Source organism: Cetorhinus maximus, chromosome 29 (assembly GCF_964194155.1).
Source record: "Cetorhinus maximus chromosome 29, sCetMax3.hap1.1, whole genome shotgun sequence".
Lineage (NCBI taxonomy): Eukaryota > Metazoa > Chordata > Chondrichthyes > Lamniformes > Cetorhinidae > Cetorhinus > Cetorhinus maximus.
In genome coordinates this window covers 2,040,219-2,052,673 of record NC_135907.1, presented here as the reverse complement: position 1 = coordinate 2,052,673, position 12,455 = coordinate 2,040,219, and the positions used below count along the sequence as shown (strand labels likewise).

General features: G+C 49.3%; 1 protein-coding gene across 1 annotated transcript in view; it reads right to left on the bottom strand.

Moving 5' to 3' along the window:
• LOC144669543 (GATOR2 complex protein WDR24-like) overlaps window positions 1-11,350 on the bottom strand; it is a 37,616-nt gene extending 26,266 nt beyond the window's left edge. Inside the window, exons 1-2 of the mRNA XM_078532022.1 lie at window positions 11,176-11,350; window positions 1,511-2,141 (exon numbers count right to left, since the gene is read on the bottom strand). Coding sequence (XP_078388148.1) covers window positions 1,511-1,982 — 472 coding nt within the window. The 5' untranslated portion in view covers window positions 1,983-2,141; window positions 11,176-11,350. The remainder of the gene's footprint in view (window positions 1-1,510; window positions 2,142-11,175) is intronic.
• Between the last annotated feature and the right edge of the window lie 1,105 nt (window positions 11,351-12,455).

Below are 12,455 nucleotides of genomic sequence, written 5' to 3'. Positions count from 1 at the left end.
TCTATAAAGAAGACTGGGTGTGTGTTAAGTTTGAAGTTCAAGTAGCTTGGTTAGATCTAACATCTGCACTTTTAGATAAGTTGAGAGTTTATTGAATATGAAAAGGGATTCAGAGGTAACAAGAAACATGCTTGCATATTGCAGGAGTTCCATAGGTAAGTGGGGTATTGACCTGAAAGCAAAGACAAGATAGAGACATAAAAAATTTTATATTTGGAAGAATTTGAGTTTCAAAGAGGTGTGAGAACAATGGAACCGGAGATGAAAGGGAATAAAGGGTATTTTAGAATTACTGTGGATCATTGGAGTAGCTGTTGAGCTGGAGCAAAAAAGATAGCTGGAGCTGAGCTGGGAGCTGTTAACTCTGGGCTGGGAGGAGGTCCAGCTTGAATCAACCATCCAGTCAAGCCAGAAAAGTCTTGGGCTGCACCAAGCAGTTTTATTCTAAAGTGGATTCCACCACAGAGTGGAAGACAGTAGAGGTTATGTGGTATGCCTTTATTGAAGCTACAGCAGTTTGCCTTGTGTAATATTACTGGATTTCATAGTTGATCATTTTTAAGGGAGTGCTGCCTGGAGGTGTTTACTTGTGGGTCTGACCAAGTAGAGCGTCTTTTTGGGGAATGTTTTGTAAGACAAAACTTAATTGTGTAACTGTAATCTTGTGTGCTTAAGTTTTCTTTTATTCCTCTTATTAAAACTTACTTTAAATGTTTAAAATCCCAAAAAAGTTTTACTGGACCTCTTACCTCTTCTCATTTTCAGAATACAAAAAAGTAGGTAACATAAGCATAAGCATAAAAAACAGGTATGCATAAGCTAAGCTCTTCCTCTGGGATTTGGTTTGCACATCAATTAACACTGGCTGTGGTCATAACAGACTCCAGACCCGCAGCAATGTGGTTCACTCTTAACTGCCCTCTGAAATAGCCTAACAAGCCACTCAGTTCAAGGGTCAATCAAGGATGGGCAACAATTGCTGGTCTTGCCAGTGACACCCACATCCCATGAAAGAATAAAGAAAAAAAATGTTTGTGGTTTACTTGATTGAAACATGTAAGATCCTGAGAAGCCTTGACAGGGTAAATATGGAAAGGTTGTTTCCTCTTGGGGGAGAATCTAGAACTTGGGGTCACTGTTTCAAAATAAGGGGTCACCCATTTAAGACAAAAATGAGGAGGATTTTTTTCTGTCAGACAGACATGGGCCTTTGTCAAATGGCAGTAGGAGAGTCTTTGAATATTTTTAAGGCAGGGGTAGATAGATTCTTCATAAGCAAAGGGGTGAAAGGTTATTGGGGGTAGGCGGGAATGCGGAGTTGAGGTTACCATCAGATCGGCCATGATCTTATTGAATGGTGCAGCAGGCTCGAGGGGCCGAGTGGCCTACTCCTGCTCCTAATTCGTACGTTTGTGGTGGGCAGCCAAGGACTATTGAGTTGTGAATCTGACATTTCCATAAACCTGGGTTCTCAGTAATTCTTCAGTGGAGCTGGTCAGGAACCCCCTACCTGAAAAGGTGCAAATGGACTCCTTCCTCCTCAGGTCGAAACACTTCATGGACCCGTCTTGCGACCCGCTTAGTAAAATGTACAGCTCCACCGGGTGGAAGCAAACCTTGTTAACCGTGCGTTTGTGCTCCATGTACAACTGGTCCTGCTTGTTACGGGACTGTTTGCCCAGGTTCCAGGTCACCACCGCGCCGTTGGTAGCAGCCGTCGCCAGCAGGTTCTCCTCCATCTGGTGCCAGGCCACGTCAGCGCAGCTGAAATTGAGTGAAGGCTTGCGGCCTACGCGGAGGTTAGCCTTCTCGGCGAACTGTTCGTCCTCGATGGCGTAGATTTTGAAGATGTTCCGCCCGGCGACCGCCACTTGTGTGCCATCGCGGCAAACGCTGATGGCATTGGCGGGAGCATCCAGGCTGCAGAACATGGTCTTGCCGCCTACAGCGCCGCCGCCCAAAGCCGTGGACATTCTCGCCATGACAGGCAACCCCTGAGCCGCTCAGAAACTTGGGGGTCCGCTGCGTCCACGGCCAGCTGATCTTCAACGCCCCTCCCCCAACCCCCGTCCCCACTCGGGGCCTGACGAGCCAAGATGACAGCTGTCAATCATTGATGGACGTTGCCATGGTTACTGGGCCTGCAGAAGGAATGAAAAGAATTGTCTGGATCAGTGGCAAAGAAACAGGAAGAGACATTCGCCCCCCCTACCCCACCACATAAACCCTTCCCCCACCCACCCCACCAGCCACATACCCACCCAGGCTGCACATCGTGAAATTTATACGTGCATTCTTTATAAACATTTATGATATTTCTAAAAGCAGTGTAAAAGGAAGCCTTCACCTGCATAAGGACATAAGAAATAGGAGCAGGAGGAGACCTTCCAGACCTTTGATTCTGCTTTGCCATTCATAGCAATCATGGCCGATCTTGGGCTTCAACTCCACTTCCCCGCTCGCTCCCGCTATTCTTTGATTCCCTGAGATTCCAAAAATCTGTCTACCCCAGCCTTACATATATTCAACGATGGAGCATCCACAACCCTCTGGGGTAGAGAATCCCAAAGCTTCACAACCCTTTGAGCGAAGAAATTTCTCCTCATCTCAGTCCTAAATGATCAGCCCCCCTTATCCTGAGAATGTGCCCCTAGTTCTAGGTTCCCCAGCCAGGGGGAAACAACATATCATTCTCCCACCCTGTCGAGCCCCTTCAGAATCTTGATTGTTTCATTGAGATCGCCTCTCATCCTTCTAAACTCCTGAGAACATAAGCTCAATCTACTCAGCCTCTCGTCACAGGACAACCCCCTCATCCCAGGGCCTTCACTGTACCACCGCCAATGTAAGTATATCCTTCCTCAAATATGGAGGCCAAAATTGCACACAGTATTCCAGGTATGGTCTCAACAAAGCTCTGTACAATTATAGCAAGACCTCTTTATTCTTGTACTCCAGTCCTCTTGCAAGAATGGCCAACATGCCATTTGCTTTCCTAGTTGCTTGCTGTACCTTTATGCTATTTTTCTGTGTTCCCTATATGAGTGCACCCAAATCGCCCTGAACATCAACATTTACAAGTTTCACATCTTTTAAAAAGTATTCTGTTTTTCTATTCTTGTGACCAAAGTGAATAACCTCACGTTTCTCCACATTATACTCCATCTGCCCCCTTATTGCCCGCTCACTTATGTTATGATCCCAGTTGATGTCATTACCGGACAAGTCAGATCCCAGAGCAGATCCCGGCTTGATAGATCCTAACTTTTATTTTTTGTTTCGAAACGTGGAGAGGGGCTACTGAACAGAGTCACAGGAGGCAGCTGGTGAACTTTTAACAAAAGAATAAAACATTTATTAAACACGAAAAGATCAACTATATTACAATACTCTTTCACCCACAACTATACCTTTATAGATATATACAGATTCGTAAGGATAACACAAGTTACAAAAGCTATATTATAAACTCACGTTCACAGTAAGTACACAGTCCACGTAAACCAAAAGGCAACCTGTAGTCAGATGCACCAGACTATGGAACCAAGTGACAGGTGCCACCCCAAACAGATGCTATGGATCTTTCATCAACTCCACCCAGATGACATGAGTCAACAGGTCTCACTGAACGCCCCAAATGCCCCTTCACACCCGGACACCCCCTCTAATGCCCCTTCACACCTGAACACAACCCCTCCATCCCCAGCCCCCCGCCATCCAGCAACCAACACAGCCCTTCCCACCCTCCTCCTCCGTTCCCTCCGCCTTGCTACACCCTTCTAATACCCTTTCCGATACTGCTAACTGCCAACACCCCCCTCTAGGCCTCCAACCCCACCACCACTTCTTCAGTCCTCTCCTAACCTACTTTAACGCCTCCCCGCCCGCCCCCCCCACTGCAACAGTCCCTCCTGCTGCCTTCCGCCTGCAGCTCAAGGGTCCGATCCCAGGGAGCAGTCCCTGGAAGAGGGTCTGATCCCAGGGTGACGTCCCTGGGAAAAGGTCTGGAAGTTGAGCGAGGTTGCTGTGTGGGGGGACCTCCCACCTTCCAGAAGCTGCTTTGCAGAGGAGCCACGTGGATGAAGCTCCGCCCACACCCTGTGCTGCACGTGGTGCTCCAGGGCCCAGTAGCTGGAGGCCTCCATCTCTCCTCGGACACCCATGAGCTGCCCAAGGCCTTCCTGTGGTAAGTCCCGGCTTTTGCGCACCGCGTTGGTCCAGGCGTGCTCTGGACTGGCGTGTTTTCCTATTGGTGTCGCGGAGAATGGGGCGTGGGCGGTGGGGGGAGGGTGCCATTCCGGTCAGGCCTTCATCTTCATCCCATTAGCGGGAGAGACATCGGTTTCACGCCGGCCGCTAGCGGGAATCGCCACGCGCCATGACGGGCAGTATCGGAAAATCCCGCCATCATCTCGCACCGGCGGGAAACTGATTTTTGGTCCTGCCGCCGAATTCTCCCCCCCGACCCCGGCCTGCCATTGATTCCACCGGAAAGAGGGGCGAGGGAGAACTCCGCCCTGAGGCTGAAGGCTATTAGATTCATAGGCCCGGAGGTTCCGCTTGGCTGCAGCGGCCTAACCGACTAATCCTTCCGAAACTGGTGAAACCCATGCAAAAGGTTGCGGAAATTTAAGCGCAAATTACATTTGGTGCAATTCGAGTTTTTCCCCGATTTTCAGCACGAGTTTAAAAAGCATTCCACTGGAGACCAGGTCCGTCACAACACTGGCCTCACCCCAGGACGAATCAGTCACTGCCTTTTCCAGTGTTTATCCAATTCCCTTTGAGAGCCAAGATTGAGCCACACTCTCAGGCCGTGCATTCCAGATCCTAACCACTCACTACATCAAAAAAACATTTTCCTCATCTTGCCTTTGGTTCTTTTGCCAATCGCCATAAGTCTGTGCCCTCTCGTGGTCAATCCTTCCGGCAATGGGAACAGTTTCTCCCCATCTACTCTGTCCAGATCCCCCATGATTTTGAACACCTCTGTCACATTTCCTCCCAACCTTCTCTTCTCCAAGGAAAACAGCCCCAGTTTCTCCAAACCTATCTACAATCACGATCCCAATTGTCTTTGCTCGCAGACCTCTGAAGAAGGTCTAAAAATTAAGCCGGTTTCTTTTGGGCGTAAGGAAGCTACTAGGCATGTTTTAAAAACTATTGAACTCAGTCTCATCTTTTAATTTACTCCAATATAACCGCAAAAAGGTTCTGCACATTTCTTTAATGTCATTTTCAGTCATTTAAAGTCGGGCTATTTACAGCTAGTGGGACTGACGCTGATTAAAAATGGTTATCTTTGGTGATAAACCTATTTTCAGTTGTATTAATCAAATCGCACCAAGTTATTGCTCTTAAATACGCCAAGGAACATTTTTAAAGCAATGTTTTTTTTAACGTTAAGTTGTACATGCTGCCCACTTGCCCTGGCTCATGACAGACTTTCCATTGCTGATATGCAAAAGGGTTTGAGAGGAACCTCGGAAAAGACGAGCTCAATTCTGGGCGCGATTTGCACCTGTTTGGCCATCTGCACCAGAAGTGGAACCTTTATTCCACAGAAGCTTACAGTACAGGAGGAGGCCATTCAGCCCATTGTGCCTGTGCCAGCTGCCTGAAAGAGCTGTCCAATTAGTCCCACTCTTTCTCCATGGCCTAACAACGTTTCCTTGTCAAGTTTCATCCAACTCCTTTTGAAAGTTACTATTGAATCTGCTTATGGCCCTTTCAGGCAGCGCATTCCTGATCTAACTGCTTAAAAAATAATTCACCTTGACTCCTCCCAGGCTTTCTTATGAATTATGTTAAACCTGCGTCCTCTGGTTACTGACCCTCCTGCCACTGGAAATAGTTCCTCCTGATGTATCCTTATCAAAACCCCTCCATCAAATCTTCCCTTAACCTTCTCTGCTCTCTGGAGAACGTTCTCAGCTTCTCTCTACATAACTAAAGTCCCTTATCCCTGGTCCCATTCCAGTAAATCTCTTCAACAAACCTTCCAAGGTCTGGGAATCCTTTCTAAAACGCGGTGCCCAGCTCCGGACTGAATGTTCCAGCTGAGGGTTTGTACATACAACTACTGGCAGGAACCTTCACCTCCACTGCGCAAAAGTTCTTGACATTAAAACTCCGCTGAAGGAACAGAATCCAACGTGGCAGTGATATGTGTACCGTTTGTAATCTTCGTGCACGCGCGCGCGAGAGACGGTGCAGGAATCTCCCCGAGGCACGGAGCTGCCTCAGGGAGTTTAATCTCATTTTTTTAAAGAAAAGAAAAAATTTCGGACATGTCCCCTCGTGTGACAGTGTCACATGAGCTGGGACATGTCGATGAATTTTAATAAAAATTTATTTGAGTTGTAAACCCTTCACGAAGCCTCATCCCGCCCGTGGATGAGGTTACACGATAGATGTGAAGGCCGCCTGGGCTCTCCGCCAACCTTAAGGTCGGACGGGCAGCTCTGTTGATTGTTTAATTAGTTTTTAAACGGCCTTAGCAGGCCTTTGACAGTTTGGCAGGCGTGCAGCCGACTCCAGTGTGTGCCCGCCGAACTGAAGATCGGAATGACGCGCGGTGACGTCGGGACGCACGCCTGGCATCACCCCCGCGTCATTTTACCCGTCGGCAAGCAGGGCCCGCCCCTGCACGCCGACCCAAAGATTCTGGCCCATCATCTAAACTGGCACTCCTACTGCAGTACTGAGGGAGTGCTGCATTGTCAGAGGTGCCACCTGTCAGATGAGATGTTAGTTCTGTCTGCTTGTTCCAGTTGTTGAAAAACGCCACATGGCACAATCTGGAAAGCCGCAGGATCCCGACCTACATTATGAACCTCAACCAACTCCACCGAAATTGATTAACCAGTCATTCATTGCATTGCTGTCGGTGGGATCTTACTGTGTACAAACTGGCTGCCATGTTTGCCTAGAGCGACTACACTCTCAAGGTAATTCACTGAGCTGGGGATGTGAAAGGGTGCTACATAAATGCAACGAGGTGAGATGAGGGGACTTTCTTGACTCTGCAAGTCCTGTTCTGGAATGCGCTGCCTGAAAGGGCGGCGGAAGCAGATTCAGCAGTGACTTTATTGGATAAATACTTGAAAAGGACAATTTGCAAGATTACTGGGGAAGAGCAGGGGGGCGGCGGGGGGAAGGGGTGGGGGGGAGTGGGACTAGTTTTTCAAAGACGTGGCACAGGCAGGATGGGCTGAATGGCCTATTTCTGTGCTGTCGTAGTCCATGATTCTATCTATTATTTACTGCGTAATAGCGTCAAACAGTGAGGGATAACTGTGGTAAAACAGGTTTAGGCCCCTTTACAGAAGGCTTCGCGTCAAATTTATGACAGATTTGTGGATGAGCCAGCCCTATCAGGCAATGAGTCAGTCTCACAGCTGCGCCTATCCAAATAACTGAGTACTACTCCTCCTAATTATAGAAATATGAAACAAAACACTGAAGTAACAAGGACATTGACTAAAATAGAGCGTGTTTTCATTAACACCCAGAGCAGCTGCTGCTCAGAGCCACAGCTCCCAACACTATCCCTTCTACTAAAAGCTTCTGAGAATCTTCCAGAACCTGCATTCCTCACAGATCAGGCCGGCCAGTCTTATTAAACCTTATCAAAAACAGAATTACCTGGAAAAACTCAGCAGGTCTGGCAGCATCGGTGGAGAAGAAATCAGTTAACGTTTCGAGTCTTCACGACCCTTCAGGGGTCGTGAAGACTCGAAACGTTAACTGATTTCTTCTCCACCGATGCTGCCAGACCTGCTGAGTTTTTCCAGGTAATTCTGTTTCTGTTTTGGATTTCCAGCATCCGCAGTAGCTTTTAGCTTTTTGTTTTTATTAAACCTTATGTTTATTCCTTGCTGGAGTTGGCCCGGGCGAACTTTGTGAGCCTAGCATTTCCGTTAGTCCTGTCTTTGGGTGGGTAAACCCTAAATCAGAACAGCAGCAACTTCCGTTTATACAGTATGACCAGGATAATAACTGACCCTGAGCCGCAGGTGGCAAAACTGGGGCAGGCGAAACCGAAAGCCTGATTGAAAGGAGCATCTTAAAGGAAGGAAAGAGAGGTGGAGAGGTTTGTGGGTGGGGGGAATTTCCAAAGCTTAGATCCTGGGCAGCTGAAGGCACAGCCGCCGATAGTGGAGCCATAAAGATTAGGGATAGTCAAGAGGCCACAGTTAGGAAGAGCATAAAAGCCCCAGAGACTTGTAGGGCTGGAGGAGGTTACAGAGCTAGGGAGGGACGAGACTGCGGAGTGTTAGAAACAAGTACGGGAACCCCAAAAATGGTTAGTATCGACAACTTGAAGGGAGCCTGAATTTGAACTTCATATCTGGTTCATATCTGACCCCTCCCCCACGCTGCAAGATGCAGATTTAAGTGAAGTGTGAAGACAACAAGCTGGGTAGTGACGTGAGTAAATGTGTTAGTTGTATGGTGAGGAACTGAGCTGCACAAGTGCAGAAAAGTCCCCAGTTCCTCAATCCAGGCCGAGTTAACTGAGGTCACCCAGGGAGGTCTAGAATTAGCTCCTGGGCGGTTGAAGACCAGGCAGGGTTTCAGCCTCAGCCCTAGAACTCGCTGAGATCTCTGACCTGATCTACCACACCCCCAGCACGGGCTGGTGCTTCGGAGGGGAAAGAGAGGGGAAATAATGATCCAATTGCTACATCCTTCCTCGCCTCCCTCCATCCTTGGAGCTGAAATCACAGCAGTTTCAGCCCCACTTCCTCGTTGGCTCAAGAAATGAAAGGAGAAGTTCCAACACGGGGGAATTAAATTTCTGCGACTTTCACAGCAGATACGGCGAGATATGCAAACCATAAGCTAGCAATCAGGAAGAGTGGTGTGTTCCTGAGTTAGTGCAATAGTAATCCATGATAACCCCAATAAACCCACTTGGCAAACCCAAAGACAATCACAACAAGACCTATTTGGCCAGAGCTGTCAGTAATGGTTCGATCCCGGAGAAAGATTTAAGAACATCATATAAGAAATTAGGAGGAGGAATAGGCCATTCAGCCGCTTAAACCTTCAGTCCTTTCAGCCATTTCCACCATTCAGTACAAACATGGCTAATCTTCAACCTCAACCCCACTTTCCCACACTATCCCCACATTCCTTAATTCTCTCATTATCCAAATATCTATTGATTTCTATCTTGAATATACTCAACAAATCGGCATCCACAACCCTCTGGGGTAGAGAATTTCCAAAGATTCACAACTCTTTGAGTGAAGACATTTCTCCTCACCCCAGTTCACTGGTTAAATGTGGCAAGCTGCATTTGTACCGTGGGGTGACCATGGGAGTCCTAAGTGAGATGAAGAGATTCTTTCTCTCTCCTCATGGTTGCCCTCACTCGCTCTCTTTCTCTCTCCGCCCACCCCATCCTTTTCTCTTCTTGTCTTCCCTTTCTCCAAATCTGCAGCGCCCGTGGACTAATTTCAATAGAGGGCTTTCATTGTCACTGTGAATCCTGGGATAGCCCAGGTTCCATGCCGATCGACTGCTTTTCCTCGCTAGAACGATATCAGAAGTTGCAACACAGCTCAGGGAATGCAGGGAGTGCCAATCCTGAGCCTTGGGGAGGGGAGTCGGGGGATGGGTGGGTCAGGGTAGTTGGTGGGGGGCAGTGTATGAGATCAGATCAAAGTCAGGCTCAGTGAGGGAGAGTTGCTGGACCTTCCGAACATTCAGAACATGGTAGCAAAGCTCTCTACACTTCAAATGGCCCCCACCTCCCCTTATACGCTCGATGACACACTACGGTCCCCCCATCTCATGGGCTAGTGTAGGATGAATCAGGCAGGGTCAAGGTCAGGAGCAAGGGAAAAAGCCCGTTAATAGGTTTGGTACATGAGGATTGCCTGGTCAGGTGAGCACCACTGGAATTGTACCCATCATGAGGAAGCAGAAGGTTAAACATTCCCTCCCCCTCTCCCCTGCATTTAAACAACAACAACTTACATTTATATAGCACCTTTAAGGTAATGAAACATCCCCAAGGCACTTCACAGGGGCATTGTATAACAAAGTATGATACTGAGCCAAATACGGTCAGATAACTAAAAGCTTGGTCAGAGAGGTATGTTTTAAGGAGTGTCTTAAAGGAGGAAAGCGCGGCGGAGAGGTGTAGGGAGGGAATTCCAGAGCTTGGGGCCCAGGCAGCTGAAGGTGCAGCCACCAATGTTGGAGCGATTACGATTGGGGATGCACAAGTGGCCAGAATTCGAGGAGTGCAGTGATTTTGGAGGGGTGTAGAACTGGAGGAGATTACAGAGATAAGGTGGGGTTTGAGGCCACTGAGGGATTTGAAAACAGGGATGAGGATTTTAAAATCAAAACGTTGCTTGACCAGGAGCCAGTGTGGGTCAGCGAGCACAGGGGGTGATAGGGGACCGGGTCTGGCTGCGAGTTAAGACATGGGCAGCAGAGCCCGAGGGGGGGTTTAACGTTGTGTCCAGTGTAGTACCGAGCGATACTGATCAGCTTCAACCCTTAGTTCGTGCTACTGGCCTCAGTATCTCCGCGAGCTGCAGAGGGCAGGTGGGGGAGGCGGGGACACCCAGCTCCTGCTCAGTATCCAGCAGCCCTTGCTGGACGTGTGGGGCATGTGTGTGTAGGAACCCGGCATTAGGACAGGTTTGTACTGGCCTCTGATTCCCTCCCCCTCTCCCTCACCTTGATTATCTGATACTGGGGGTGGTGGGGGGCAGGGGGGTGATGATACCTTAGAACTGGACATCCCCTCCCCACCCCCTCCGCAGCCACCAACCCCCACAGTGGGGAGTCAGTGCCTTCAGAGAGGAAGCGGGAGCAGAGAGAGAGAGAGAGAGGCGCACAAACTCGTGGCGATGTGAATTCAGCAACCCCAGCGCTGAGAAGCCTCACTTAAAAAGGGTTCAGCTTCAGACTGGGCTACTGGGGGGGCGGCGGGTGGGATGCACCCCCAAGTGAGAATCCAAGCTGGGATGAACCCCAGAACCTGAAGCAACACACTGACACTCGTGGGATAAAAGCAGCCAGAAGTGTAGCATCAGTGTCGCTCAATAACTGTGAGAGGTGGCTGAAATAACAAAGAGAATCGTTGTCAAGCGCAGTGCACTGGCAAAGCCTTCATCTGAGATCTGCTGCTTGCTCGGAAAGTCATACCTGAGGCTCCTAAAGACTCGAGTCAGACCATCAGTGCTTTTCATTGTGATTGTCCAGCCCGGCATGTTCCACACGAAATTAAAACTCCTTTGGCGGGCTGCAGAATCTCACACTGCCTCACCTCTCCCACGCCCCACTCAGCCTCCCCTCCCACCTGCAGGCACCCGGTGCTAATCCGTGCAGACGGCTGCATGCTGCTCTGTCCCTGCCCACCACAGCTCCTCAGCTGATCGTTTCAGTCGACGAGTGAATGGGGCTGGAAAGGGGAAGGCAGGCTGAGCGACGGAGGAGGCCTCCCGGCCTGACACAGGGCCATCTGTTGGCCAGAGAGAGCAGAGACAACCTGTGCACGCACACACTGAAGCAAAGGCAGCCAGCCTGCTTCCCTTAGACAGAGGGGGATTGTCTTTAATTTTTTAGATTTGTGGCTATTTCTCAGACGACGGCAGCAGATATAAAAACAAAAAAACAGGCAGTCAGAATTCAGGAAAATGCTGTGGGAACAGGAGGCTCAGATACATCTGTCAGCCAGAATGATACAGCCCAGAGGAGGCCATTTGGCCCATTGCTCCTAGGCCAGCTCTGTTTTTTTTTTATTCTTTCACAGGATGTGGGTGTCGCAGGCTGGGCCCAGTATTTATTGCCCATCCCTAATTGCCCCCTTGAGAAGGTGGTGGTGAGCTGCCTTCTTGGACCGCTGCAGTCCATGTGGTGTAGGTACACCAGCAGTGCTGTTAGGGAGGGAGTTCCAGGATTTTGATCCAGCGACAGTGAAGGAACGGTGATATATTTCCAAGTCAGGATGGTGAGTGACTTGGAGGGGAACTTCCAGCTGGTGGTGTTCCCATGTGTCTGCTGCCCTTGTCCTGCTAGATGGTAGTGGTCGTGGGTTTGGAAGGTGCTGTCGAAGGAACCTTGGTGAGTTCCTGCATCTTGTAGATGGTACACACACTGCTGCTACTGTGCGTTGGTGGTGGAGGGGGTGAATGTTAAGGTGGTGAATGAGGCACCAATCAAGCTTTGTTTTAGAGGGTGCCAAGCTTCTTGAGTGTTGTGGGAGCTGCACTTATCCAGGCAAAAGTGGGGAGTATTCCATCACACTCCTGACTTGTAGATGGTGGACAGGTTCTGGGGAGTCTGGGGAGGATTTTATGTCCCGCGGGCGGGTCCACGCCCGGCCTGATCAGGTGTAAAACAGTACACGGTGACACTGGCCGAGGGTCCCGGCGTCATCGCGCCATATTTCGGTTGGCGGGCACGCGCGAGAGTCAGCAGCGTGC